The sequence below is a fragment of the Vigna unguiculata genome, chromosome 2, assembly GCF_004118075.2.
Source record: "Vigna unguiculata cultivar IT97K-499-35 chromosome 2, ASM411807v1, whole genome shotgun sequence".
In the NCBI taxonomy this organism is placed as follows: Eukaryota; Viridiplantae; Streptophyta; class Magnoliopsida; order Fabales; family Fabaceae; genus Vigna; species Vigna unguiculata.
Window position 1 is genome coordinate 5,497,864 of NC_040280.1, and position 25,424 is coordinate 5,523,287.

General features: G+C 37.2%; 2 protein-coding genes across 5 annotated transcripts in view; one reads left to right on the forward strand and one right to left on the reverse strand.

Moving 5' to 3' along the window:
- Nucleotides 1-4,873, forward strand: part of LOC114174404 (purple acid phosphatase 3-like) — a 47,209-nt gene extending 42,336 nt beyond the window's left edge. Inside the window, exons 6-7 of the mRNA XM_028059243.1 lie at nt 4,429-4,496; nt 4,660-4,873. Coding sequence (XP_027915044.1) covers nt 4,429-4,496; nt 4,660-4,873 — 282 coding nt within the window. The remainder of the gene's footprint in view (nt 1-4,428; nt 4,497-4,659) is intronic.
- Nucleotides 4,874-5,092: 219 nt separating this feature from the next.
- LOC114167074 (tRNase Z TRZ1) lies at nt 5,093-9,796 on the reverse strand. Of its 4 annotated transcripts, XR_003600109.1 has the most exons (10): nt 9,653-9,796; nt 8,855-9,103; nt 8,504-8,666; nt 8,331-8,401; nt 7,765-7,860; nt 6,641-6,754; nt 6,234-6,302; nt 6,073-6,147; nt 5,896-5,991; nt 5,095-5,579 (listed from the first exon to the last, which is right to left on the reverse strand). XR_003600109.1 is itself a non-coding variant. In XM_028052007.1 (9 exons), exons 2-9 carry the CDS (start codon nt 9,092-9,094, stop codon nt 5,505-5,507), a joined length of 903 nt encoding a protein of 300 aa, XP_027907808.1. In that variant the 5' UTR covers nt 9,095-9,103; nt 9,653-9,796; the 3' UTR covers nt 5,093-5,504. The 4 variants fall into 4 exon arrangements, 3 of the variants coding, with proteins under 3 accessions (XP_027907808.1, XP_027907815.1, XP_027907822.1); XM_028052007.1 differs by lacking the exon at nt 5,896-5,991 and having other exon boundaries at nt 5,093-5,579; XM_028052014.1 differs by lacking the exon at nt 5,896-5,991 and having other exon boundaries at nt 5,093-5,579; nt 9,673-9,789.
- Nucleotides 9,797-25,424: the final 15,628 nt, after the last annotated feature.

Here is a 25,424-nt window from a genome sequence, read left to right on the forward strand (position 1 = left end):
AGCTGTTCAACGATTAACTTTTCACTTACAAGATCAACAACCAGTTTTGTTTAAAGATGATGATCGAATTGATGATGTATTGCATAGGAATGAGAATATGAACACCATGTTCTTAGCTTGGTTTGAAGCTAACAAAAAATTTGAGGAAGGTAGAAACTTGACCTATGCTGAATTTCCAACAAAGTTTGTTTGGATGTCTCAACAAAAACAATGGAAACCAAGAAAGCAAGGTTATAGTATTGGTCGACTAACATATGTTCCTCCAGGATCAGGTGAATGCTACTACATGAGAATCTTACTAACAAAACAAAAAGGTTGTATTGATCATGATAGTATAAAGACAATTAATGGTAAAACATTCTCCACATACCAAGAGGCTTGCCAAGAATTAGGATTATTGGCAGATGACAAAGAATTCATTGATGCCATTAAAGAGGCTAGCCATCTTGCATCTGGAAATCAACTTAGAAGGTTATTTGTTGCTTTGTTAATCATGAATACAATGTCTAAGCCAAATGTTGTTTGGGATGCAACTTGGACTTTACTTGCAGATGGTATCCTATATCAAAAAAGAAAAGACTTGAACATACCAGGTACTAAATTGAATTATTCTACACTATTTTTTCCATAATTAGGTATTAATTACATATTCTATTTTGTAGATTTTCAAATTGAAGAGCATGATTTACACAATCTTTGCTTACTAGAAGTACAAGAACTTCTAAATTCAAATGGGCGAGCTTTATCAGATTATAGTTGCCTTCCTCAACCTGATCTTTCAAATTCATTCAAATTTCAGAACAGGTTCATTGTTGATGAAATGAATTATGATAAAGAACAAATGGAGAAGCTACATCAATCTCTATTGCAGTCTGTCACTAATGAGCAACTACATGTTTATAACAGAATTATGACAGCAGTGAACTCAGAGGTAGGGAATTTCTTTTTCTTATATGGTTATGGTGGTACTAGAAAAACATATCTCTGGAAACTTTTGTCAGCTGCTATTAGAGCAAAGGGAATGATTGCCCTTAATGTAGCTTCAAGTGGCATTGCATCTTTATTGCTTCCTGGAGGTAAAACTGCTCATTCTACTTTTTGCATACCATTACCAATCAATGATGAATCAACATGTAACATCAATCAAGGAAGTCTTCGTGCTAAACTATTGATGGAAGCAAAACTTATAATATGGGATGAAGCTCCTATGATGAATAAGCTATGCTTTCAAGCTTTTGATAGAACATTAAGAGACATTATGAGAGCTACGAATCAACATAATGCTGACAAACCATTTGGTGGAAAGGTGGTGGTCTTGGGCGGTGATTTTAGACAAATCTTGCCAGTAGTAAGAAAGGGATCAAGGTATGATATTGTGAACTCATCAATTAACTATTCTGATTTGTGGCAATATTGCACAGTTCTTAAGCTATCACAAAACATGAGGTTAAAGACTGCTACTTCAAATGAAAGTGCAAAAGATATAAAAGAATTTGCTGATTGGATTCTTAAAATTGGAGATGGAAATATGAATTTGAATGAAAGTGGTGAAGCCAACCTTTCAATACCAACAAATCTTCTAATTCAGGAAAGTGAAACACCTTTACTTTCTTTAGTCAAATTTGTTTATGGTGGTCTAATTGAAAATATCATGACTCCTGGATTCTTTGATGATGGTGCAATACTTTTCCCTACAATTGATAGTGTTGAACAAGTAAATGACTTCATTTTATCTTTGATTCTTGGTGAAGAAAAAGTTTATTTAAGTTCAGACACTCCTTGCCAATCTGATGATGATCAAGAAATTCAAGGTGAGTGGTTTACTCAAGAGTTTCTAAATGATATTAAATGTTCAGGAATTCCAAATCATAGGATTAAATTGAAAGTTGACGTACCAATTATGCTTTTAAGAAACATTGATCAAGCAAATGGTCTGTGCAATGGTACAAGGTTGCAAGTTAATGATTTGGGAAAGAATGTTATCTCTGCTACAGTAATAACTGGCAAAAATGTTGGTGACAAAATATTCATACCAAGAATGAACTTGACACCTTCTGATTTCAACATCCCGTTCAAATTTCAAAGGAGGCAATTTCCAATATCCTTATGCTTTGCGATGACAATAAACAAAAGCCATGGTCAAACTCTTTCTAAAGTTGGACTTTATCTTCCTCGCCCAGTTTTTACTCATGGACAATTGTACGTAGCAGTTTCTAGAGTCACATCAAAGAAAGGACTAAAAATCTTAATTCTGGATGAAGATGGAAAAGTAACCACTACAACTACCAATGTGGTTTACAAAGAAATCTTTGAAAATCTTTGATAAAGGTATACAAATTACTTTTATATAATTCTTACAATTTTTCAATTATTTTACATTTAACTGTATTTAATTTTTACCTTGCAGATTACAATTGGTGCAGATTACTTTATTTTTTGGGTCCATATACAAATTTTGGTGCACATTACAGTTCATGCAGATTAGAACTGTATAATATATAGTGATTGATAAATGTTTTCATACTTTCATTGTTTATAATTTTTTTTTCCAGGAGCTACTTCTTTGCATTCCAGTAATGCTTCTTACATATTAATACACTATTGTTTCTTCTATTAGTTATATATATATATATGTTGGTTTTCAATTGTTATTTGTTGCTTTACTCTATTTTCAACAATAAATATCTACATACATGTGCTTGGGTGTTACTGAATCCGAATTGACATAATTGCATTTCATTTGTTTAATTTTGTAAATGTTAAAGAATCTGAATTATATATTTTTGCTGTTACTTTACCTGTAACTTCTATACTTTATTTTATCTATTACTTTACTGACAGTGAACAATAACAATTTTAAATTTGTTGTCACTGTTTGCACGTGACAATGTTCTGTATTCTGACTTAAAGTTTGTCATTCCTTCACAACTTTCACTTTACCATTTCATACACATCCTTCACTCAACACTACATTTCAACCTCCATTTCTCTACAATTACAAAATTGGAAATGGACTAAACCCAACATCAGAGAACAATACTTTGGAAGTTCAACACCATCTACATATTCTCTAAGGTATGTCTTCAATTTTAACACAATTACAAATTTAGATCTATTACCCTGCATTGAGATTTTCTGTTCTATGTGGTTCGCAGTATTCTGTATTCATAACGTATGTACTGCACCTCTCACTTGAGTTTCTTTATTATTTCAATGTTCAGAATTTTTTCAATTTTTTTTTCTTTCTGTTTATTTTTTAAAATAATTATTAATTCTGAATTCAATTTTTATCAACGTCTGTTATAAATAAATATATTTTTTGTTGATATATAAGTCTGTTGACAACTTATATATGTTTTGTTTTTCATTCTGTTATTGCAGAAAAAATATTCATAATGTCTTTATTGTTTGAAAATAATTTAGTATCCTCATTATTTTGTAGCCATTTTTGTTTGTTGATCGACACTTTGCTGTTGGTTATGCACACGAATTAGGCCCACAGTGGCACTTGGTAGATGTAAATGGTATGACCACAACAGTTACCTATAACATGGATTCAGATAACCCAAGGATCACTGAAGGTTGGTTTAATATGAGAAATTTGTATCAAATTCAAAGTGATTCTCACATCCAGTTTCAGTATTTGGGAAATTGTTTATTTCACCTAACAGTGTTTAAAGGTGGATGTACACGAACAAGTTGGACAACATTTATGAACCGTATTACTCATCAAAATACAAGATCTATATTTTCAGTGAAATTGTCAAAGTATCAAAGCAAAGCAGTCACTTGGTATATTCCTTCTTATTTATTATTATTCTTATTACTATAATTAAATTCAAATAATTATGCTAACAGTAAACGTTTTAATGATGTAGGATTTGCCATCAAAGTTTGCCAACTTTATTCGAGAGGTCAAGGTAGAAGACGTCTTTCTTATAGGGCCTAAAACTATAGTGAATTGCAAAATACTAATATCCAACAAACAACGAAGTTCAACAAAGATTGGTCAAGGTTGGAGGCTATTTTGTTCTGAAAATGAATTAAAAGAAGGAGATATTGTTGTCTTTCAAGTAGACAATGATTTCATCAAATCAAATGTTGAAGTATTCATGAATGGTTGTTGTTGTGATTAGATTAACGATAATTTTTTAATGTTAATGAATTATGGTCATTCAACTTTGTTATATGACAATATAGTTTTGTACTTCATCAATTATGAATATTGAACTTTGTTATATTATAATATAATTCTTTATAATAAATGGTTTTTGAAATTTTGTTTACAATATATAATTCATGATAATTATTATAAATAATCTCGTGCATTGCACGGGTCAAAAAATTAGTTAGACTTAAAATCCACTTATAATAATATGCCATGCTTTTGTTTTATAAAATTTATAACATTTTCTTGTGAATATACAGGCCAACAATGTCGACATGTACATAAATGGTCATGATCATTGCCTCCAACATATAAGTAGCATAAATAGGTAAGTAAAGGGTGAACACTTTTCTTTTTTAGTTTGTTGTACTTGGATTTTGAAAGTAGTAAAAATTAAATTTATAGATTGATTCATGTAAACAAATTTATTTTAGAGATGAATTTTGTTGAATAAGTGTGTTTCTGATATACCAATATAAAAATGAATGCAGTCCACTTTTGTATTTAACGAGTGGAGGTGGTTCAAAGGCATGGAGAGGTGATGTTAAAGAGAGTGATTCTGATGTGAAATTCTTCTATGATGGTCAAGGTTTCATGTCAGTTCAAATCACTGAAACTGAAACAAAGTTTGCCTTCTACAATGCCTTTGGTGACAGAATACACCATTCCAGAGTAACCAAGTCCACCATGCATCCTGTTTCATGAACGCTAAACTTAAATGTCCAACACAATTTTGTATGTAGTCCTATTGTATATATAACATTCTTCATGTCTACCACTTTCCCTACTCACTAATATAGTATAAACGTTTTTGCTATATTCTATTCGTCATTACTGGAAGACAGATACTAAAATATCGTATAACTAATGAATTTAACATGTAGATAACTTGTTTGGGTTGAGAAGAGGTTCTATAAAAAAAAGTGTTCAAACCAAATCCAATTTTTTTTTTCTTTTACCTTTAACTGAATAAAACGAATCAAAAGGTAGCAAATAAAAATTACTACAAACAGCCTGATAAAAATATAGGTAACTGATGTTTAACCTATGTTTGGAAAACAGTTCATTCCAACGTAAACATGGTATTATATTATTCAACCAAAAACTGCTATTGCTTCTGCAAATTTCACTATAAGAATGTGCAACTGCATGTTTTTGGTGATTCAAACGGCAATCCAAACATACCATGCATCATTGGATTTTGCTCTGCAGTCCACTTCTCCTTGTCTTCATCATCTATGATGATTGTAAATTCTAGCCCCGTCCAATAGTCTCAGGTGGTTTGTAGGCAAAACCTCCAGGGTCAGGTATGTATCAATTAAACTCTCCCAACTTGTCAAAAACCTTCCGTAAGCGCATAAGTTCGACCGGCTAAACTATGAGGCAATGTACTTACAGCTTGTTGAATTTCCTGAAAATATCACAAGCACCGCCAGAAAGCATTAGTGTACCAAGGAAAGAGTATTACTAGATAAAGGGTCTATGAGAATAAACTTTTCCATGGACACATTTAAGAGATAAAAAGAAACAAAAAATGAAGTTTTTAGTTAATGTATAAATTAATGTATAAAATCTATAGAATTAGCTTCTCCAAAACCTTTATTAACATGCATAAGTTAATCTTAGCTTTATGGAGACACTTATTTAATTTTTCCTCCTTAATTTATCCAAAAAGACCCCAAGTAAACTAATATTCCACAAGCTAATAAGAAGGATCACAAACTCACGTTTTTTTTTATTAACTTGAAACATGGAAGGTGGCACCTATTTCACATCAAACAGGACGGAACTTCCTATACTGAAACACGGGAAGCTATACCAACCTTCATCCAGGATCACAATATAAAGACCAAGGCTAAAAAGTGATGTATCATTTACTATAATCAACAGCAATAGTATTATACCTCTACGGTGTAACGTGCTGAGAAGTGAATTAAAAGGATTGCTCTGTTCTGTAACCTCTCTGCATGACTTATTATCTGAAGAAAATCAATTAGAAACACAATGATAAAACCACTGAAGTATACATGAATGTTTGTTTTAATGATTGAAGCAGGTAGCATACCTCAGACAGATGCGTGTGTCCATAATCTCTGGCATGTTCCACGGTGATTGAATCGTTAACAAAGGTGCACTACATGAATAAAAGAAAAAGGGAAAAAAATGGCTGTAAAACCACAATATCAACCACCAACAAAAGTTATAGACAGGGAAAAACGAGAATCAGTTCATTGAGAATGCAATACGGTATTCTTAAAGAATTATATATATATATATATATATATATATATATATATATATATATATATATATAACACAACAGAAACAAGTTCAAATTAAATTCCTTTTACTCCTTTACATAAAACGTCAAGGTCATGTTTCCTAGCATTTAAGAAAGGAGATGACTAGCAAAGCTTCTATATTACTAATGAATAATTTATAGCCACAAAAGTATAGTATAAAGTAATTCACCTCCAATACAAGAATTTTAGCCCTTAAGACGTCTGTGTTATTTTCATCAATGATGAAATCTGACATGGTATCTCCCGTGAAGGCAATTTCTGGTTCTGTCAAAGTGTATGTTATCTGCCAAGAACCCAGCATGGTTGAGCATTTAAAACTAAAAGATAGACCTAAACTTCTATCCGAAAGTTTGATGTAAATGGTTCATAGGTTGTCTTAAGAAAAATTAATTAAATAGTTAGTGTCGAAAAATTTATCAATTTAATTTATATGATTTAGTATATCTAAAGTAGAAATACTCTACATATTGAAAAACCTTTATAGCAAGAATGAGACCAATGTTATAAGGTGCTAATTTTTCAGAATTATATAGTGCACAACATATGAACTGAGAGGAACACTAACACAAACTGTACATCATAGAAACATATCTGTTGAAAGGCCTAAACGACAAAACAGGTCACAAAGGATGGTACTACTTTGATACCATATTGAAAGAATTAGTGACAAAATGGGTAAGGTATTTCCCTATAGAGAGAAACCAATAAGGAACATAATGAATTTCGTGTATTGTGTACACATGATTATTCTTATTTATAATGGAAAAAGAGATACAATAATAAGAAACAAAATCAATATTTAATAATGATAATCAAATCATATCATATCTCCACATTTATTCCCTAACATAATCACATCATATTTTTAACAATATGCAATGAACATAAATCATGGAAACATTTGTTATTATGCTGCAAGTTCATGAATTGTCATCAGAAGTAAACAACAAAATAAGTGAACATGTTGCAGGTCTGTTAATATCTGCTTGTGAGAAAGTTAGTTTATTTTTAATATCTGCTAGTTTGTTAGGTTGAGATACAGATGGGTTGAGATAGAGAAGAATTATAAGACGTTGACAAGGAGATCTATTAAGTCTTTAGGCATAGGGAGATGCTTGAAATTCCATCTTTGCAAGTGGGGTTTATCCCTATTTCTTCCGAATAAAGTTACTAGGTTTCTGTTATAAAACAACAAATTAAAATCATTAAATTGGTTGACATAAACCGGTGATTGTTAAATTTGTCAAATGTCAATTTGCCAAATCATTGATTACTACAGTAGTCAAGACTGACCTCCTCACCGGACGACTTCAAATTCTTAATTTCATTTCCAGAAAGGCCAATATACTCTGGCTTAAGTTTCTGTTTCACAGAATATATTATATAACCCTGCCAAAAACATGCATAAGTAGTTAGGCCTAGCCAGGGAATGCTTCGTGATATAAGGATGTTGTGAAAGTCATCTCAAATTTTGCTTGCTGAAAATGTGATAAACAGTGCAACGAATTGCACATCTATTAACAGTATTGTAATTAGCATCATTTTAAAACTGCTTTACGTATCTAAAATTATAAAACATATGTTTGCATTACTAAACATGCAAGTTTAAACTGCAAAAAGATAAAGAATGAATTTAACATAAAAATGAACGTTCTTTATATTCAAAGCTTCAAAAACAATGCACTGTGGTCTTTCTAATAGGTTCAAGTGGAAAAATTTAAAAGAACTCAAGTTTGTGACTTTCACAATCAAAAAGCATCAGAAATCTAAAATCAATAGCCAGAACATATTTTTTCAAAACAATGACAATTAGTGATTATCTTAAGACTCAAAAGAAACAAATTGTCCTGGCTGGCTACCTGGCTAGGTATTACATGGTAAGTCCGGAAAGCTTTTACTTTAAGATCCTTTCTCAAATAAAACTCTTCTCCTGCAACAAGTCTTGAATTAGCAACAAAAGAATACATGAGCTGAGAGACATCAAGTTCAACTGTGTAATGCAGCACTTTAATTGAGACAACCAAATAATTACCTACATCCAAGCCAATCAGGTTGTGCTTAAGTTCTGATTGATCCATTTTCCTGTGAATCTCAAAAAGCTTCTCTACATCCTCTTTTACTGAAATTGGTACAATAATTGTTGGGGGCTTCATTCGATACAAGCCACGTGTGGCAACATACATGGGTAGCCCTCCCTGTCAAAACGGTAAATTACTCACTAGATAAAGCTCCATTTCTAAAAATATTTATCTAAAGGGGAAAAAACGAAGAAAAATTAATTGTTGACTAAATTAACATTACAGTATTATATATGAGTGAATCAAAATTCAAAAAGTGAGTCTTCGGCATGCATGTGATATGATGATCAAGGAAAGAAACTAACAATGTGATCCATGTGAGCATGGGAGATCAAAAGGAAGTTTTGGGAAACAGCACGAGGTGGGCAGCGACCAATGTCAAAGGCTATTTTAAGTGTGGGGAATAGTACACATGTTTCATGGCCTCCAATGGACAAACCCCCAACAGGGTATCCTTCAATCTCCAAATCCTTTGCTGTCTTTGAAGATTTGTCCGAGCCTCGGATTTCTCTGGCTGAGGTTGGTACCTCAGTTCCGGCCTCCATGAACAACAACTGAACAAGAGAAGATGGAGATAGAGAGCAGAGAGGAAATAACATAATGAATAGTATTCCACTGATGACAGTGGGTAAAAAGGAAAATACAATCGAATCAAAATTTAAAATGGCATCAAAAATACAAGAGATGAAAATATGCTATCATCCTTTACCAAAACCCACAATATTGTTGAATAAACTTGAAATACAATTCTAAAATCTGAAGTACCACACAAGTGATAAAGCTAGATACAGTGGCAGACACTGTTTTAGACACCACTTAAAAGTTCTACCAGATTGAACTATACCCTAAAACTAAATACCCATATTACATTATCACTCAAACTAGGTTGTTAGCACGGTAATCCATATTGCCCCGAACAGATGATGCATGAGACAAACAAAAATAAAGCCTAATTTCAAATGGTAGCATCAATAATGTCGCAATGAAATAGTAGCAATTTACTCAGTAATATGTAAACTGGTTAGAGCACCCAAACATCTAATTTCATTTGCTTCATACTAAAAAGAGGAAGTAAAGAAAGAAAGAAAGAAATTTGGCTGTACCAAGAGCTATTGGAACCAACCGAGTGACAGCGATGAGGAGTGGAAGAGCTAGGTGAGATCGCCGAGTTGTTGGACGGAGGAGAAAAGAGGGTTGTCCAGAGGGGGAAGAAGGAGTGGGTAAAGAACGAGCGTGAGATCACCACATTATATTTTTTAAATTATTAAAGTAAAAATGAAATATTAAAATCTTTAATAGGCCTTCACTAAATAATATATTTATTATTTATTGTCTATCCTATTTCATCTAACTATTCATATGTACACATTTTTTTTTTAATTTACTCTTTAATAATTAAATTTAAAGTAATAATCATTCAAAGATATATATATATATATATATATATATATATATATATATATATATATATATATATATATATATATTTAAATTAACTATAATTACATGTAAAATTAATTATAAATTAACTATTATAATTATATTTATTTTAAAGTAAATATGTTTAAGTGTTACTAAGATTTATAAAACAAGATATATGTAACACCCCATTTAGTTAATAACCGTAATTAAAGAAAGTGTCACAACAAAATAGTATAGTAGCGCAGTCTCAGAGTTCCCACATAACGCCTTACAATAAACCAAGGCACACAACCATGCCAAACTAAACCAGATACAGAAATGTAACAAAAATGAAATGGAAATTTAAAGGACAGTCAATACATAGGTCGTGGCCCTAAAAGAAAGCCCAAAGCAGAAAATCCAGTCTAGATGGCTAAGCAGCGGAGTCATCATTTCCCTGTTGACCGTGAGGACCTCTCGCATCTACTCTCATCAATAAATTGATGATCATCGCAAAGAGAAGAGCCACATACAAGACAACCAAACAAACAAACAGGGTAAGCTAGAGTAAAAACAGTTCATCAAGTAGTTACATGCCAATACACAATCCAAAGATTTTATATGTCATCCAAACATGTTCTGACTTCTCAAACCATACACTAGACTCTGACTCAACTCATCCGGATACATATAGTCTGGTCGGATTCAGCGGATGCTTGCACTTGTGGTGAATACCTCTACTCACCCCCGAGCTATGTGCTACAAGTGTTACAATGAATCAATCCCACACACACAAGGTTAGCCCTTAATGAGTTTCAGGCCTCCTGTTACTCTCACCACAAGAGTCAGTCTGCTCTAAGTGAGACTAACTGATTCCTTAGAGTGTCAAGATACAACCTTACCTTGAATCCTTACCAGACCATATAGATAGGGCACCACCATGGACACCCACTAATAGGGGCCATGAAATTACGTCCCGACCACTGAAGCACGACCCTAAAATCTCACTTAGAGATTTCAAGGGATTATGCACTGACCACAGACCAATCATAAACCAACAATAAGAGAACACTTATCATGCTTGTAATTTCATACCAACCTCTGAAATTCAATCCTCATTCGTGTCACATGTTGAATCCATACCATTGGTTATTCTCAATCCATGAGTATAGGGCCTTATCTCATACCAATACCATGCCTCTTTAATTTCTAACCCACTCATTAGTTTCACATGCCAAGATTCCCTCAATCACATCTATCCAATTTATAACCATAGATCATACCATATATTTCATTTCACAGGCCTCATGCATCATACAAAACATATCATAGATCAACAATCCAATTACCAATTGAAGGAAACCACACAACCTGTAGCGGATCTCGCTCAAGCCAAGAGCCCTCGCTCAAGCGAGAGGGGTGCTCTCGCTTAGGCGATAGACCCTCGCTTAGGCGAGATCGCGACCAGGTGTTGGGAGTTTTTCGCAGGCTCGCTTAGGCAAGCCATGCCTCGCCTGAGCGAGACAACCTCTGGCCCAAAGGTGAGGTCCCTATCCTGGGCTAAACCACAGCAGCCTCCCAAAGCTTCCACGCCTCCTCGCTTAGGCGAGCGGCTCTCGCCTGAGCGAGACAGTGCCTTGCTAAAAACCAGAGCTCTCCGCCTTAGCGAGAGTTCGTGAAACCCCCAGTCTGCTCCTGCAAGTCTCGCCTGGGCGAGTTAGTCTCGCTTGGGTGAGAGCAACAAATCCCGCCACTGATCTTCCTGCAACAGTCGCATGTTTGCACCCAAAAAGCAATACAAGGCATTTCACACATTCATCATAACCATATAGTTTCATACAACACCCAACAAACTCTATATCAGCAAAGAAAATCATTCAAGACCTAAAACCCTAACTTCCCCGTACCAATAGATGGGATTAATAGATGATCCTAACTGGGAATACGAAAGATGATTAAAGGGGACCAGCATGAACTAGGAAGGGATACTTACATGGAGCAACAAGTCCTCTTAGCTCAACGTAACAGTGGAAGCGAACCCTAGTAGAGAGGTTGACAACTGCAGCTCAAGGTTCTCTCAAGTGAGTGGAAAGTGTGAGTTAGGGCAGACTAGAAGTGGGTTTTATCCTTTGGGCCGACCTTTAGTTCCAATAATTTTAAGGCAGCCCTTAAAATATTACGGCAGAAAATTGGGCCTTACAATATCTTAGTAAAGAAGATATGTTTATGTATCTGAACTTTTTTTTTAAATTTAAATTTTTTCTTCATGTTGGATCAATTAAAGAAGAAATGACGATAAATATTAGTGTGCACTCTCTCGTCTTATAATGAACAAGTGAAGAAGATTAACAAATTTTAATTGGAGTTTCTTTTTGTGGTAAGTAAGGAAAATTAGAATAATTTTGCCTATAAAAAAGAAGAAGATTAGAACAAATTTTATGTTAGAATTTCTCCTTATGGTTGGTTGCACGCCCACTTTTCTTGAAGTGAGCAAAAATTATTAGAATTTCTATAAAGACACACCTCACACATTGTATGCAATAAGCTTTATTAGAGATAAAATTTTAAATGGATAAAGCTAATAAAAAAGTTATAGAGCACTCTTTATTTTATTAAACTTTTAATCTCATTAAAATTTAGTTTCTGTGAATTCTCTCTAAATCTAGGAAAGTAATAATGATATTACAATTCTAATGAGGTGATAACAGTTGAATTACCTCTTCGTTGTCTAACGTCCTATCTTCCTTCAAACATTGTCTTGAGATGCGTTCAATTCCAACTTCAAATTCAATATCTTCTGTACCTGACCAATACTATTTTAGTATGGAATCAGACGATCTCAAGAACCTTCTGTGTCGAACCTCCTTCTTTCCTCTCTGGCCTCCTCCTGGATCTCCCTGTCGTTTGCACTCCGAGGGCGGGGGTACTTGCAGGCACACCGACGCTCAAGTCAAATAGTGATTCGATATGAGGTGTAATTGGTAAAGTGAGAAAAGCATACCTTTACGAGTTCACTAGGTCTTAATTTATACTAGTCTCTTGACGAACCTGCTATTGTTATTTGCGGGTCGTTTGTATTCGAGAATCCACTCTTTCCTTTCTGACTAAGTTTATATGTGTCGGTTCTTTCCTTTCTGACTGAGATTGCATGTTGCTGCTTTGCCAAAGATCAACTCCTTTCTTTTTGGGGTTTGCCCGTTTATACTTCTCCAAATATCAACTCCTTCCTTTTTGGGGTTTGCCCGTCTGCACTTCTCCCAATATCAACTCCTTTCTTTTTTGGCCGAGATTGCGCGTTGCTCCTCTGCACCCCTGTGCCATAATCCCATTTTTCGTTTGTCACTCCCTTGGGTCGGGATGTACACGGCCAAAAGGGCCGGGATGTACCCTGCCATCACACGTATTGGGTTGTCTGCGTCGTGCTGGATCAAAGCCCCAACAATTAGGCCAGAGCATGAGAGTTCCCATACTCGGGCCGGGACGTACCCGGCCATACACCATATCTTCAATGCATAACTCCAGATTTTGCGCATGGCTATGAAAATTGTAAGTTACTAAAGGCTTGACATTGATATACATGGAGGAAACTATTGGCAGGGGACAAAACAAGACCGAGGACTACTACCATCACAGAAATCATAGGACACCATGGAAGGCAAGAATCAATATACCTTTTTTCAAATTTTCGAAACAACTTTAGGAAGTTTGATATTTGGAAGATTTTTAAAAGACGGGGGAGGGTGCAAGAAGTATACATAACGTGGAAAATTCAGAGACACTCGTAAAGGAGTTACACCAGGTTCAGATTGGAAATACTAAGCTACATTTTAATAGACCGCAATATGTGAGGCATGGGAAAACGGGAATGGAAGAAGGACAAGTGAACTTGAGTTAAGCAAACCAAAAAGGAAAGCAATAGTCTGGAGAAGAAAAATTCCACACAAATTATGTGCTTAATCAGTAACTACAGCTACACAAAATAATAGTTGGAAAGGCATTAAACTTAACGTGAATGAGGAAGCACTAGAGTGGCTGAAGGGAAGATTTATTGGAAGGCTATGTAACAACAACCAATTAGACATGTAACGTCCCATTTAATAAATAAACTTACTTAAATGACACGTCACATAATATAATATTACGGGAAAAGGTTCGGAGTATAGAATCACTCCTTAATGATATCCAAAAATTTTAAAAAAAGAAATCCTGAGGCACACCACGGTGCCAATACAAGATAGGGTACAAAATCCAACAGTGATCCAAATAAGATTAAAAGACAAGTCAATACATGGGTCCTAGCGCTAAGAGAAAGTCCAATTGGAGGAATCCAACCCAAGCAAGCTATGCAGCGGAGTCACCATTTCCCTGTTGACTACGGGTATTTCTCGCATTTGCTCACATCAATAAATTGATGATCATCGCAAAGAGAGAAGGCCACACACATAACAATAAAGAAAGCAAAAGGGTAAGCTAGAGCAGAAAAATGGTTTATCATACAATTACATACAATTTCATAATTCAAGAGGCATATGTCAACCAATCATGTTATGACTTGCACACAATACACTAAGACTCAGACACGACTGATTCAGATACATATAATTAGTCAGATTCAGCGGATGCTTGCACTTGTGGTGGACTTCCTTGCTCTACCGAGCTGCTCTACTGAGCTAAATTATTACAATGTCTCATCTCCCACACACAAGGTTAGCCCTTAATGGGTTCCAGACCTCCTTCTACTCTCACCACTAGAGTCAGTACGCTTTATGTGAGACTAACTGACTCTTTTGGAGTGTTAGGATGCAACCTTACCTTGAATCCTTACTAAATTATATAGATGGGGCACCACCATGAACTCCCACTAACAGGGGTTATGGAATTATGTCCCGACCAACTGAGGCACCACCATGAGATCTCACCTAGAAATTCAAGGAATTATGCCCTAACCAATGAGACACCACCACGAAATTATCGTGGAATTACGTCTTAAACATACCAACAACATGTTCCATTTACCAAAACTAACATTCATTCTCATACCAATCCTATGCCACTTTTATAACCAACCATTCCATACTCAGTTCATGCCAAAATCATGTTAACTCATCAATCTAGCCCAAACAATCAAAGATCTCATACTTATTCACATACTTCATACTTTAAAATTGGGTAATACCAACACAAGTTTACAATTAACAATCAAAGCATGGAAGGAACAACCATGGAGCAAAGTCCCGCACCAGTCTCGCTCAAGCCAAGGGCCCTCGCTCAAGCGAAAAAGGCCTTTCACTTAAGCTACAAGTTCTCGCTTAGGCGAGACTGCCAACAGGGAGCCCTGCAAGACTCATGAGTTCTTGCTGAGGCGAGTCCTCCTTGCCTGAGCGAGGCCACCCCTCGCCCAAAGGTGAGTTTCCTCGCTTGGGCTACCCTTGCAGCAACATGCCTCAAATCCTCATGCGTTCTCGCTTAGGCGAGCCCCTCTCACCTGAGCGAGATGGTACCTCGCTCAAAACGAGAGCTCTCTGCTTGAGTGAGAACTCAAGTGTGAAGCTGGGCTTGTTTCTGCAAGTCTCGCCAAGGCAAGTCAGGTTCGCTTGGGCGAGAACATCGGATCTCGTCACTATTCTCCCTGCAACAGCCATACATACACATCCAAACAGTATAACCAGGCATTTCATCCATTTACGGTAGCACACAATCTTAAAAATCGTGAAATAACAACAAGACCAGCAACAATCGCATCAAATAGATAAACTCTAGCTTCCCTTACCTGAAAAGTGCTAACAGATGGGTTCCTGGGTACGAACAAAGGAGTACCACAGCTCCTAGGGCAGTTTAGTGAGCTAGAGAAATAATGAACAAAAGGGAAACGAAGTTACCAAGAGTGACTTTAGATGGACTCAAGACAACGGTGCTATAAAAAGGAACGTATTGGATGAGAGACAACTTACGTGGAAAGGCATGAGTTCGAACAAGCTTGACGGAGGCCAAAGACCAAACCCTAGCATAGGTTTGCTGAAACTCTAAAAGAGGAAGAAAGGCTGATTCTGAAAAGCGAAGTGAAATGAAAGGGATTGGGGCAGATTAGGGCGTTTGGCTCTCTATGGGCTAGCCCTAGGCCCAACTGATTTGGGGTTGCCCCTTTAAATAAGGGCATATAAAAGTGGGCCTTACAGGACACATTGGAAGAAAACTTCATTCTAGGAGGAAACAAAAGGGATAATGATAGTTATAAAAAGCCTTGATTTGAGGTCAAGGAACCTCCTACAAAAAAGGGGCAGAGAATTGATGAAAACTTTCTTATTGTCCTTTCATTCATTCCTTCACAACAATTATACGACAAAATCAAGGAATAACAAACTCATAACAAACCCACTAAAATACTGACACGTAATATATAAATATTCCCTCGTTCACACTCCACTTATCAAAGCTTGTAATTAACTAAATATCTTGGCATCCTGCGAACCCTTGTTAACATTATTGGGTCAGCTACCTCACTGGCCTGGTTGATAGTGTTGGTTTCTTCATTTGGGCCTGGACTGCTATCATTATTGCTCCCTCGGAAAGTCACCTTGTCCTCAAGGTGATAATTCAGATGCAAATCATTCCAATCTTCTCAAGTGGTGTCTTCTGGGGCCAATCCTTTCCATTGTACCAAAACGAATTTCACAAGAGGGGTCGTGGAATTTTCTATCTTAGAATCCAGTATAGCCATAAGAGTAATTGTCGGTCTATTACCATGGGTTTCAGTTGTCATATCAACTTGGTGAATAGGAAGAGGACCGAGATGAGCCTTAAGCACTTAACAATGAAAAACTAGATGAATTTTGGAATTTGAAGGCAGCTCTAGCTTGTAAGCAACAGGTCCAACTCGTTCTAGTATGCGAAAGGGACTGTAAAACTGCTTGCCCAACTTCGCATAAGATGAACCACGAGCAACCTCACATAAACCCAATCATCAACCTGATACTCTGTAACATCCCGTCAGGATATTACGGATTTATAATTAAATAAAAGCAATAATTTAAAATACGCAGCATTTAATAATACCTCATTTTCCCAAAACGCGAGAAAATTCAAAATTTATTAATTAACCAACAAAAGTTCAAGTCCATAATCATTAAACACATGTTTATAAAAATCCCGTAAGGGTTTACATCTGCTTTCAAAAGCCAAGGATAGTAAACAATAGCGTTTCCCCCGATCTATCCCCTATCCGCGACTAAGCTTTACCTGAGCCACCTGCATCAACAACGTCTACTCCCGTGTATCGCGTACATGATCATCGCCAATCACAAGCAGATAGGGTGAGCTTAACAAATATAACATATAAAAACAATACATCATAATCAAAACATTTATATTTAATCATGTCCAAACATCCTTAAAATACCATATATTATAATCACACCATACTTTCGCGTTTTACCGCTCATAGTGATTACTTCAAGGTGACTTGCTGCCATACCTATCGGCCACAACCTATAAACCAAACAGGCACCTTTCGCTATGCAGATTCCCTGTTCTGTTGCTATCGCCTGGCGGGTTGAACCCCGACGCAGGCGCCATACCAGAACCTCGTCAGATATTGATTCCTCTACACTCTACTCCACTGTTAAGTCTCAATACATGCATTTGTACTTCCCAGAGTACACGTGTTCAATAATTATTATGACACCAATATTGGTTTATACCAGTATGAGCCCTCTTATTCTATCTTACCAGTGAGTTACTTTAATTAAGATTAATTAGCAATTCACCAAACAGCCAAATACAACTCATACATTATATATCATAACTTGACCATATTATGAGTAATTCATCCATTAAGCTCTCACAAGCATGTGACCCTATTTTGATACTTAACTTGAACAAAGTGTACCCAACACCATTGCATGAGTATTTCAGCATAAACCTTATCAGACAGATTTCTTTTCCCTATCTACACTATAGTTCAAACCTTATCTCATTAACCATACTTAAGTTTCCACTCTCCTAAGTGTCCAATTCATCTCGTTCCCCAATTTCTTCACGCCCACGGACTATTACACAATCAGCATGAACTATCACACACCCAGCCCGAACCAATCCAACCAAAACCCCAGAATACCACTGGTGCAATGCTACCGCCTAGCGATAACCTGTCTTCGGCCAGGCGGTGTATCAGACCTGGGAAAAACATGGTTTCTGTCACCCCTGCCAACATTCTTTTTCACTCTCTATCGCCTCTCTCGATCCAATCTCTCCCATCTTGGCACAATAAATCCAATAATACAGCCCTCCAATTCAATACTACTGTACCCAGCAAGGATCACACCAATTACACCCCAATTGTACCCCACTTTCCGACCCTTGACATTTAGCCACTGTTATGTTCACTTATACCTACTAATGCTTAAAAATGTACATCATACGATATCAAAATCATTCGTTAATAATTACGAGTAGTTTTCCCACCGATTAGAAACAACCCATATCACCAAAAACATTGATTTGAGCCAAAACCTGCTCGCGCCGCCTGGTGGTTTACTTGCTACCGCCAGGCGCTTCATCCAAACCCAGAAAACTGAAGATTTTCTATGTGTCACCTGGCAGCCAGGTATGTGCCGCCATGCATTTCCTTCTCCAAGAACCTTGAATTGCACAAAAGGGTATGAGCCACTTGGCGGCTTTCAAGACCCGCCAGGCGGTCTCTGGAAAATTTCCAGAAATGTGAAATTGTACAGTTTTTAACCCAACAGAGACATCCAAATAAACATTCAATCATACATATATTTATGCACATATATATTAGCGAGTAAAACTCCCCTAACCTGGATCCTTTTGCTTATAATTGGTTTGCTTGAAAGACTCCAATGATCACCAACGTTCCCCCTTTTGGTGTGCTCTCACTTTGACTCCAGAACCTCACTCAAACCTCACTAATCTCTGTGATTTTCGTGCTCTAATTCAGGTTGCTATTTCATCTTGCCAAAACCCTCACTATGACCACTTTTTACCCTTTTAAACTTGATTTTAGTAGAGTTTAATTGCTCAAAAACGAAAGTTACATAATGATAATGTTAATTACCATTTATTTGGCCTTTATGATATGTTTTTCAGCTACCCACGGCTGCCCCTTAACCATCTATGGTTTCTATGTCCTTCCACCTTCATGTTAAAAGAATTCTTGGCAAAAAAGAAAGTTTACTTTGGATTTACCAAGATTTGAACCCTTAACCATGCAATGCCAAGTCTATACCAAACCATCATGCCAATTCATATTTCATGCAAACTAACATAATTCAAGTATCATATCTATCCACCGCATGATTAACCTATATTTAAAATAATAATAATCAATAACACAAATTTAGCATACATAGGACTTGAACCCAAGTCCTATCACACAATCAAAGTACTCTTAGCCATTTGAGCTAGTACTTTTCCACATCATACTAATCATAATTTAATGTCATAAATGATTTTCCCACCCGCATTTATTAATTGATTAATTATTTAATTAATTAAATTCTACGGGTCTTACATACTCCACCTCCCGTTGCTTGCCATCTGCAACTGCCTTCATCTGATCTTTTACCTTTTGGAGTTTTTTTTGAAGAGCAATTAGCATTTCTTGGCGAGTTGAAAGTAGAGAATCAATTGCCTCCACTGACGAGGAAGCCACCAAATATTAAGGAATCGAAGGAGACATTCCAGTGGTTGAATGAATGGTCGTATTGTAACACCACTCTACTAAGCCTACATATTTTTCCCAATCAATCGGTTTGTTGTGAACCATGGAACATAGGTACTGTTCTAAGACCCTGTTTAAAACCTCTATCTGGCCATCCGTTTCACGATGAAAGGCGGTGCTCATCCGCAGCTTGGTGCCATACAATCGGAATAATTCTCTCCAAAATTTGCTAATGAAAATTGGATCTCAGTCCGAGACCAAGCTATGAAGGAATCCATGGTGTTTACAGACCATATCCAAAAAGAGTTATGCGACCTTAAAAGATGTCAAATGTGCGGGTGGCATTCCAAAATTTGATCCCTTTCGAGAAGCGGTTGACAACCACCTGAATGATCGTATATCCTTGGAAGAGTGCAAGACAGTAATAAAATCCAAAGACAAGTAAACCCATGGTTCCACTGGAATAGAGAGGGGTTGCAATAGTCCGGCTAACCACTTAGTTTCATACTTGGTTTGCAAACAAATTGCATAGTGAGCAACCAATTTTTGAACATCCTCGCGCATGCCTTTCCAATAAAAAATGTGTTAAAGCCTCAACAAAGTTTTGGCAACCCCTGTATGCCCGTTGAGTGGAGTGTTGTGAAATTCCTCCAACAATATTGGAATGAAGGAATTGTCATGATTTAGCCAGATTTTGCCTTTGTACAACAAGAGGTCTTGGTGGATGTTGTAGTACGTCGGAACATTCGAGTCGTTTTGTACATCCTTAAACAATTGAACAAATTCAGCACACGTAAGTAGAGCCTTGCGGAGTTCCTCAAGAAATAAAAAGCGAGGCATAGATAGAACAAAGAGATGGTTATCACAGAAATCAAAAGGGCGGGAAAAAGCATCTGCCACTACATTTGTGCTCCCTGTTTTATACTATATGGAATAATCGAAGCCCAACAACTTCGATAAATAAACTTGTTGTTCTGGATTTTGGATAACTTGCGACATCAACTCCTTGAGGCTACGATGATCCGTGAGGATTGTAAAGAAATGGCCCAATAGATATTGGCGCCACTTCTTAATGGCGGTGGTAATGGCATGAAGTTCCCTGACATGTAGATGAACGCATGAGCTTTGGGCAAAATGGTTTATTGTGGAACGCTATTGGATGACCCTCCTACATCAAAACTACTTCCATGGCGAAGCTGAATGCGTTTGTCTCCAAGACAAAAGGCAAGTCAAAATTGGGTAAGGCTAAGACAGGTGCCTCAGTCATGGTTTTTTCAAGGTGTCAAAAGCGATTTGAGCTTCACTGGTCCACTAGAATACATCCTTTTTCAAAAGTGTAGTCAAGGAAAAAGTTATCGTTGCATACCCTTTTATGAATCGCCTATAAAAGCCTGTCAATCCTAGAAAGCAACGTAATGCTTTGATCGTGGTAGGAGGTGGCCAATCTAACATTGCCTGCATTTTTTAATGGTCTGGTGTGACACCAGCTACGGAAACCACATGCCTTAAATACTCAACTTGCTGTTAGGCAAACAAACACTTAAACCCACGAAAAAAAAAACTCGCCCTGTATCAATTGTTGGAAAGTCAACTTCAAGTGGTGAATATGAGCTTCCAATGACCTGCAATAAATCAATATGTCGTAAAAAAAACAATCAGGAATTTACGCATAAATGGTTTTAGCAGTTCATTCATAGTTCCTTGAAATGTTGAAAGGGCGTTACAAAGCCTAAACGGCATAACCGTATACTCGTAATGCCCATGATGTGTGCAAAGGCGGTTTTAGGGATATTAGCTTCAAATATGCGAATTTGATGATATCCTTGCCGTAAATCTAGTTTCGAAAACCACGAAGCTCCCCTAACTCGTCCAAGAGCGCGTCGATCATGAGAATGGGAAACTTGTCTTTGATGGTGATAGCATTAAGGGCACGAAAGTTAACATAGAATCTCCAACTACCGTCCATTTTCTTGACAAGCAAGACCGTGGAGGAAAAAGGGCTATGGCTTGGTTGTATCATGCCATCATACAAAATCTCCTCAATTTGTTTCTCAATTTCTGCTTTCTGGAATTGGGGCGAGGAACGTATGGAGACTGGTGAGGAATTGGGAAGGAGGTGTATTTGGTGATCCATACGACGAGAAGTTGGTAGGGATGCTAGTTTCTAGAAAATTTGAGAGTATTTGTTTAAAAGGGTCAATATTTGATGAATAGGATAGGTAGGGATGGCTTGTGAGTTGATGAATTTTGTGAGGGTGTAGTAAGTAGTATACGAATGTGAAAGAATCTTGTTGCACCATGTGTTTGTAGGATACATTTAACCTGTTGAGCTGAAATGTCGCTAGGCTTTGGGGGGCATCAGCCTTAAACTCCACAAATTTCCCATCCTTAACGAACTTCATAATGAGTTGGGATTAATCAATAACAATAGGACCCATATTTGGAGCCACTGGATGCCAAGGACTACATCAACACCACTGATGGGGAGCACATGGAGATCCACCAGAAACTTATGACCCTGAATTTTCAATTCCACCCCTGGAAAAATGCTATCACATTCAAGTTCACTACTATTTCCAACCATTACTCGTAGTGTGTTAGTGGGCTAAGTCCCCAAATTCAAAAAACGTGCCCTTCTCTCTTGGATAAAATTGAGTAGTCCCCCATCTACCAAAATAGTAGTGGGCTCGTCAGAGATGTAACCCACTATGCGAAGAGCTTTAAGGGCTAGCAACCCAGCCAAAGTGTTGAAACTTATTTGGGCTTCATTTTGGCCCAGGTCTGCACCTTCCTGATGAAGCATACTCGGATCTGCCTTTAAACATGGGGACTCGATTCAGACGTCATCATCCTCATCAACGACAACTAACAGAAAGAAACGACCCTTGCATTTGTGACCCGGGCTGGATTTTTCTTCACATTTGTAACATAATCCTTTCTCATGACGATCCAACATTGTAACATCCCTAAGGAATATTACTAATATTTAATAAATAAATACGAAAAGAAAGTAAATACCTCATTTAATAGAGATACATTTCCCAAAAACACGGGAAAATTTAAAACTTTAATATACATGTCATAAAACTAGGAGTCCATAATTCATAAAACTAAAACAATATTCACATGGCTCCCAAAGGGTTACATATTTATCTCAAAATCAAAATAATAACATATAAACAAAAATCCCGAGTTATCCCTCGCTCCGAGTCTATGCATCTCCTGGCCCACATGTCAAATCATCTGCTCCCGGATAACGAATCATCCGATCATCGCCACACACACACAAAAGGGTGAGCTATGCACAATATATAAACAAAATACATGAAATAAATATGCCACCCATCCCAAAATAACATAATTAAATATCTCATTGTTTTCAAATTACCCATCCATGATCTCATAGTCCTTCATGAGTCATATACATGAACTAGGTCTTGGGATTTTCCTGTGCTCCCACGAAACTAACTCATTCGTGGTCCAACCCTATGAGCCTATCCTGCTCATAGTCTTGCCCTACAAACTCCTCGTCTGTAGTAAATCATCCAAGCCTCCCCAACTTGGAACTTGGCACACACGCAATCACCATACTATGGACTCCTCGCCCAATAGTAGCCGACGGGAACATATCAGTTCCTTGCCCATCGTGCACCTAACACATGTAATCACCATACTAAGGACTCCTCGCCCATTAGTAGCCCATGGGAACTCAACCAGTTCCATGCCCATCATGTGTCCAACCATCAAGCACATCCCAGACCCCTATTAGACTCAGTCCTTCAAGCCCAAATACCACACCACATGCATATACTTCCTATACTTAGAAAAAAGTAGCCAAACTAACACACACAAGCACCACAAACATAGTAATTCACATAAACGTGCTTAAGCCAGGGATTCTCGCTCAAGCTAAGCCCTCAGCCTCGCTTAGGCTAATTCACCTCGCCTGAGCGACTTAAAATAGCAACATCATCACGTTGTCTTACTTAGGCGAGATCCTCTTGCCTAGGCGAGCCATACCTTCGCTCAAACTAACCCACACCTCGCCTGAACGAGGATTCAAGCAATCCACTTCAATTCACATCGAGACCTCGCTTAGGCGAGCCATTCTCGCTTAAGCGAGCATGCCCTTCGCTCAGAACTCCAAAACCTCTCGCCTGGGCAAGATGTCGCACTCAAAACTCCCAAGTCTCCTCGCGACCTCGCTTAGGCGAGTGCCTCTCGCCTGAGTGAGAGACCATGTCGCTCAACCCCTTCCTAGTCGCCTAGGCGAGAACCACGAACCAGAACTCAAAGTGAGACTCTGCAACTCTCGCTTAGGCGAGGTGGACCCGCTTAGGCGAGACTTGCAGGGTTTCAAGTCTGTTCACGCACACAATTCGCCAAAAACAATACCAAAACACCAACCAATCATCACCAGCACAATGTAATGGCAAAAATATATCAAAATCACACTTTATATCTAAATTAAACTACCAAGGCACACTATTTAAGCATTCACAACCATTCCATACCCAAAAACCCTCATTCCCAAAACATATAGTGCATAAAAGGTTTTGCAACCTATAACCATCCAGCCCATTCATTATTTTGATTATACATACATGAATTCACCACAATCATATTCCAATTGAGAATGCAATGACACAAAACCATAATTCACATCATGAAATTCACATACTCAAAATACAGCTCCCCTAACCTGAAATCTTGGTACCAAATTAGTAGCCTTTGAGGGTTCTTCTCCAATTCCCCTGCCTAATTCTTCCTCTCAAGTCTTCCCCCAATAGCACCCAATTCTCTCCTCACCCACTCAGAATTTGTATTCTTCTCACAAGCAAATTGGCAGCAGTGCCAAAACCCCCTTTTTTCTTCAAAATGACCTTTTAGGCTTTATGGTGGGTTTAATTTTTATTAAAGTATCATTATATAATGGTTTCCAGCCCCCTCCTTGGCCCCTTCTAGGTTTACTGTTGCCCTCTCATATTCCCTCTAAAACTACACTAAAAAAAATAAAGTTCCAATTTCATTCCCAACCAAGTTTGAACCCATGACCACTTAGTCACCATTCAAGTGCATAACCAATTCAACCAAGTCATGTTAGTGATACACTCCAATCATGATAAGCTTACAATACCAATTCCATACTCATCCATATTATTAAAAATCAATAATAAAACAACAACACATAATTGGCATGCATAGGACTTGAACCCAAGTCCTCTCACACAATCAAAGTACTCTCAACCACATGAGCTAGTACTTTTCCACGTCACATTAAACAATAATTACTGCCATAAAGACGCTTTCTACCCGCATTTATTAATTAATTAATTTTCACGGGTCTTACAAACATCATTTTGTGAGTCAACTTTTTATACTACGGTCTAGACGAGGTGTCGGTGGCTGAGAAGGTGTGGGAAGCAACGACAATCCAGATGAAGATGATAAGGGAAGATGATGTCGTATTGAACGACGTTGGTCATTGAATTTGTCCTCTTGCAATTTAGCTAACGGCGCTGCATGCGTTAAAGTTTGAGGTTGCAACGCTTGAGCCTCGCGGTGAATATCCGGTGTTAACCCAAAAATAAAGTTACTCAACAAAAAAGTTGCAAGGAGCCCAATAATGCGGTTAGCAAGACATTCAAACTCATTCAAGTAATCTTGTACGGAACCCTTTTGTGTCAACTTAAAGAGAGAACCTTGACGATCCTCATAATAAGAAAGAGCAAAATGAACCTCGAGAGCTTGAAGAAACTCTTGCTACCAAGGGATCATGTTGTTCCGATGCAGCC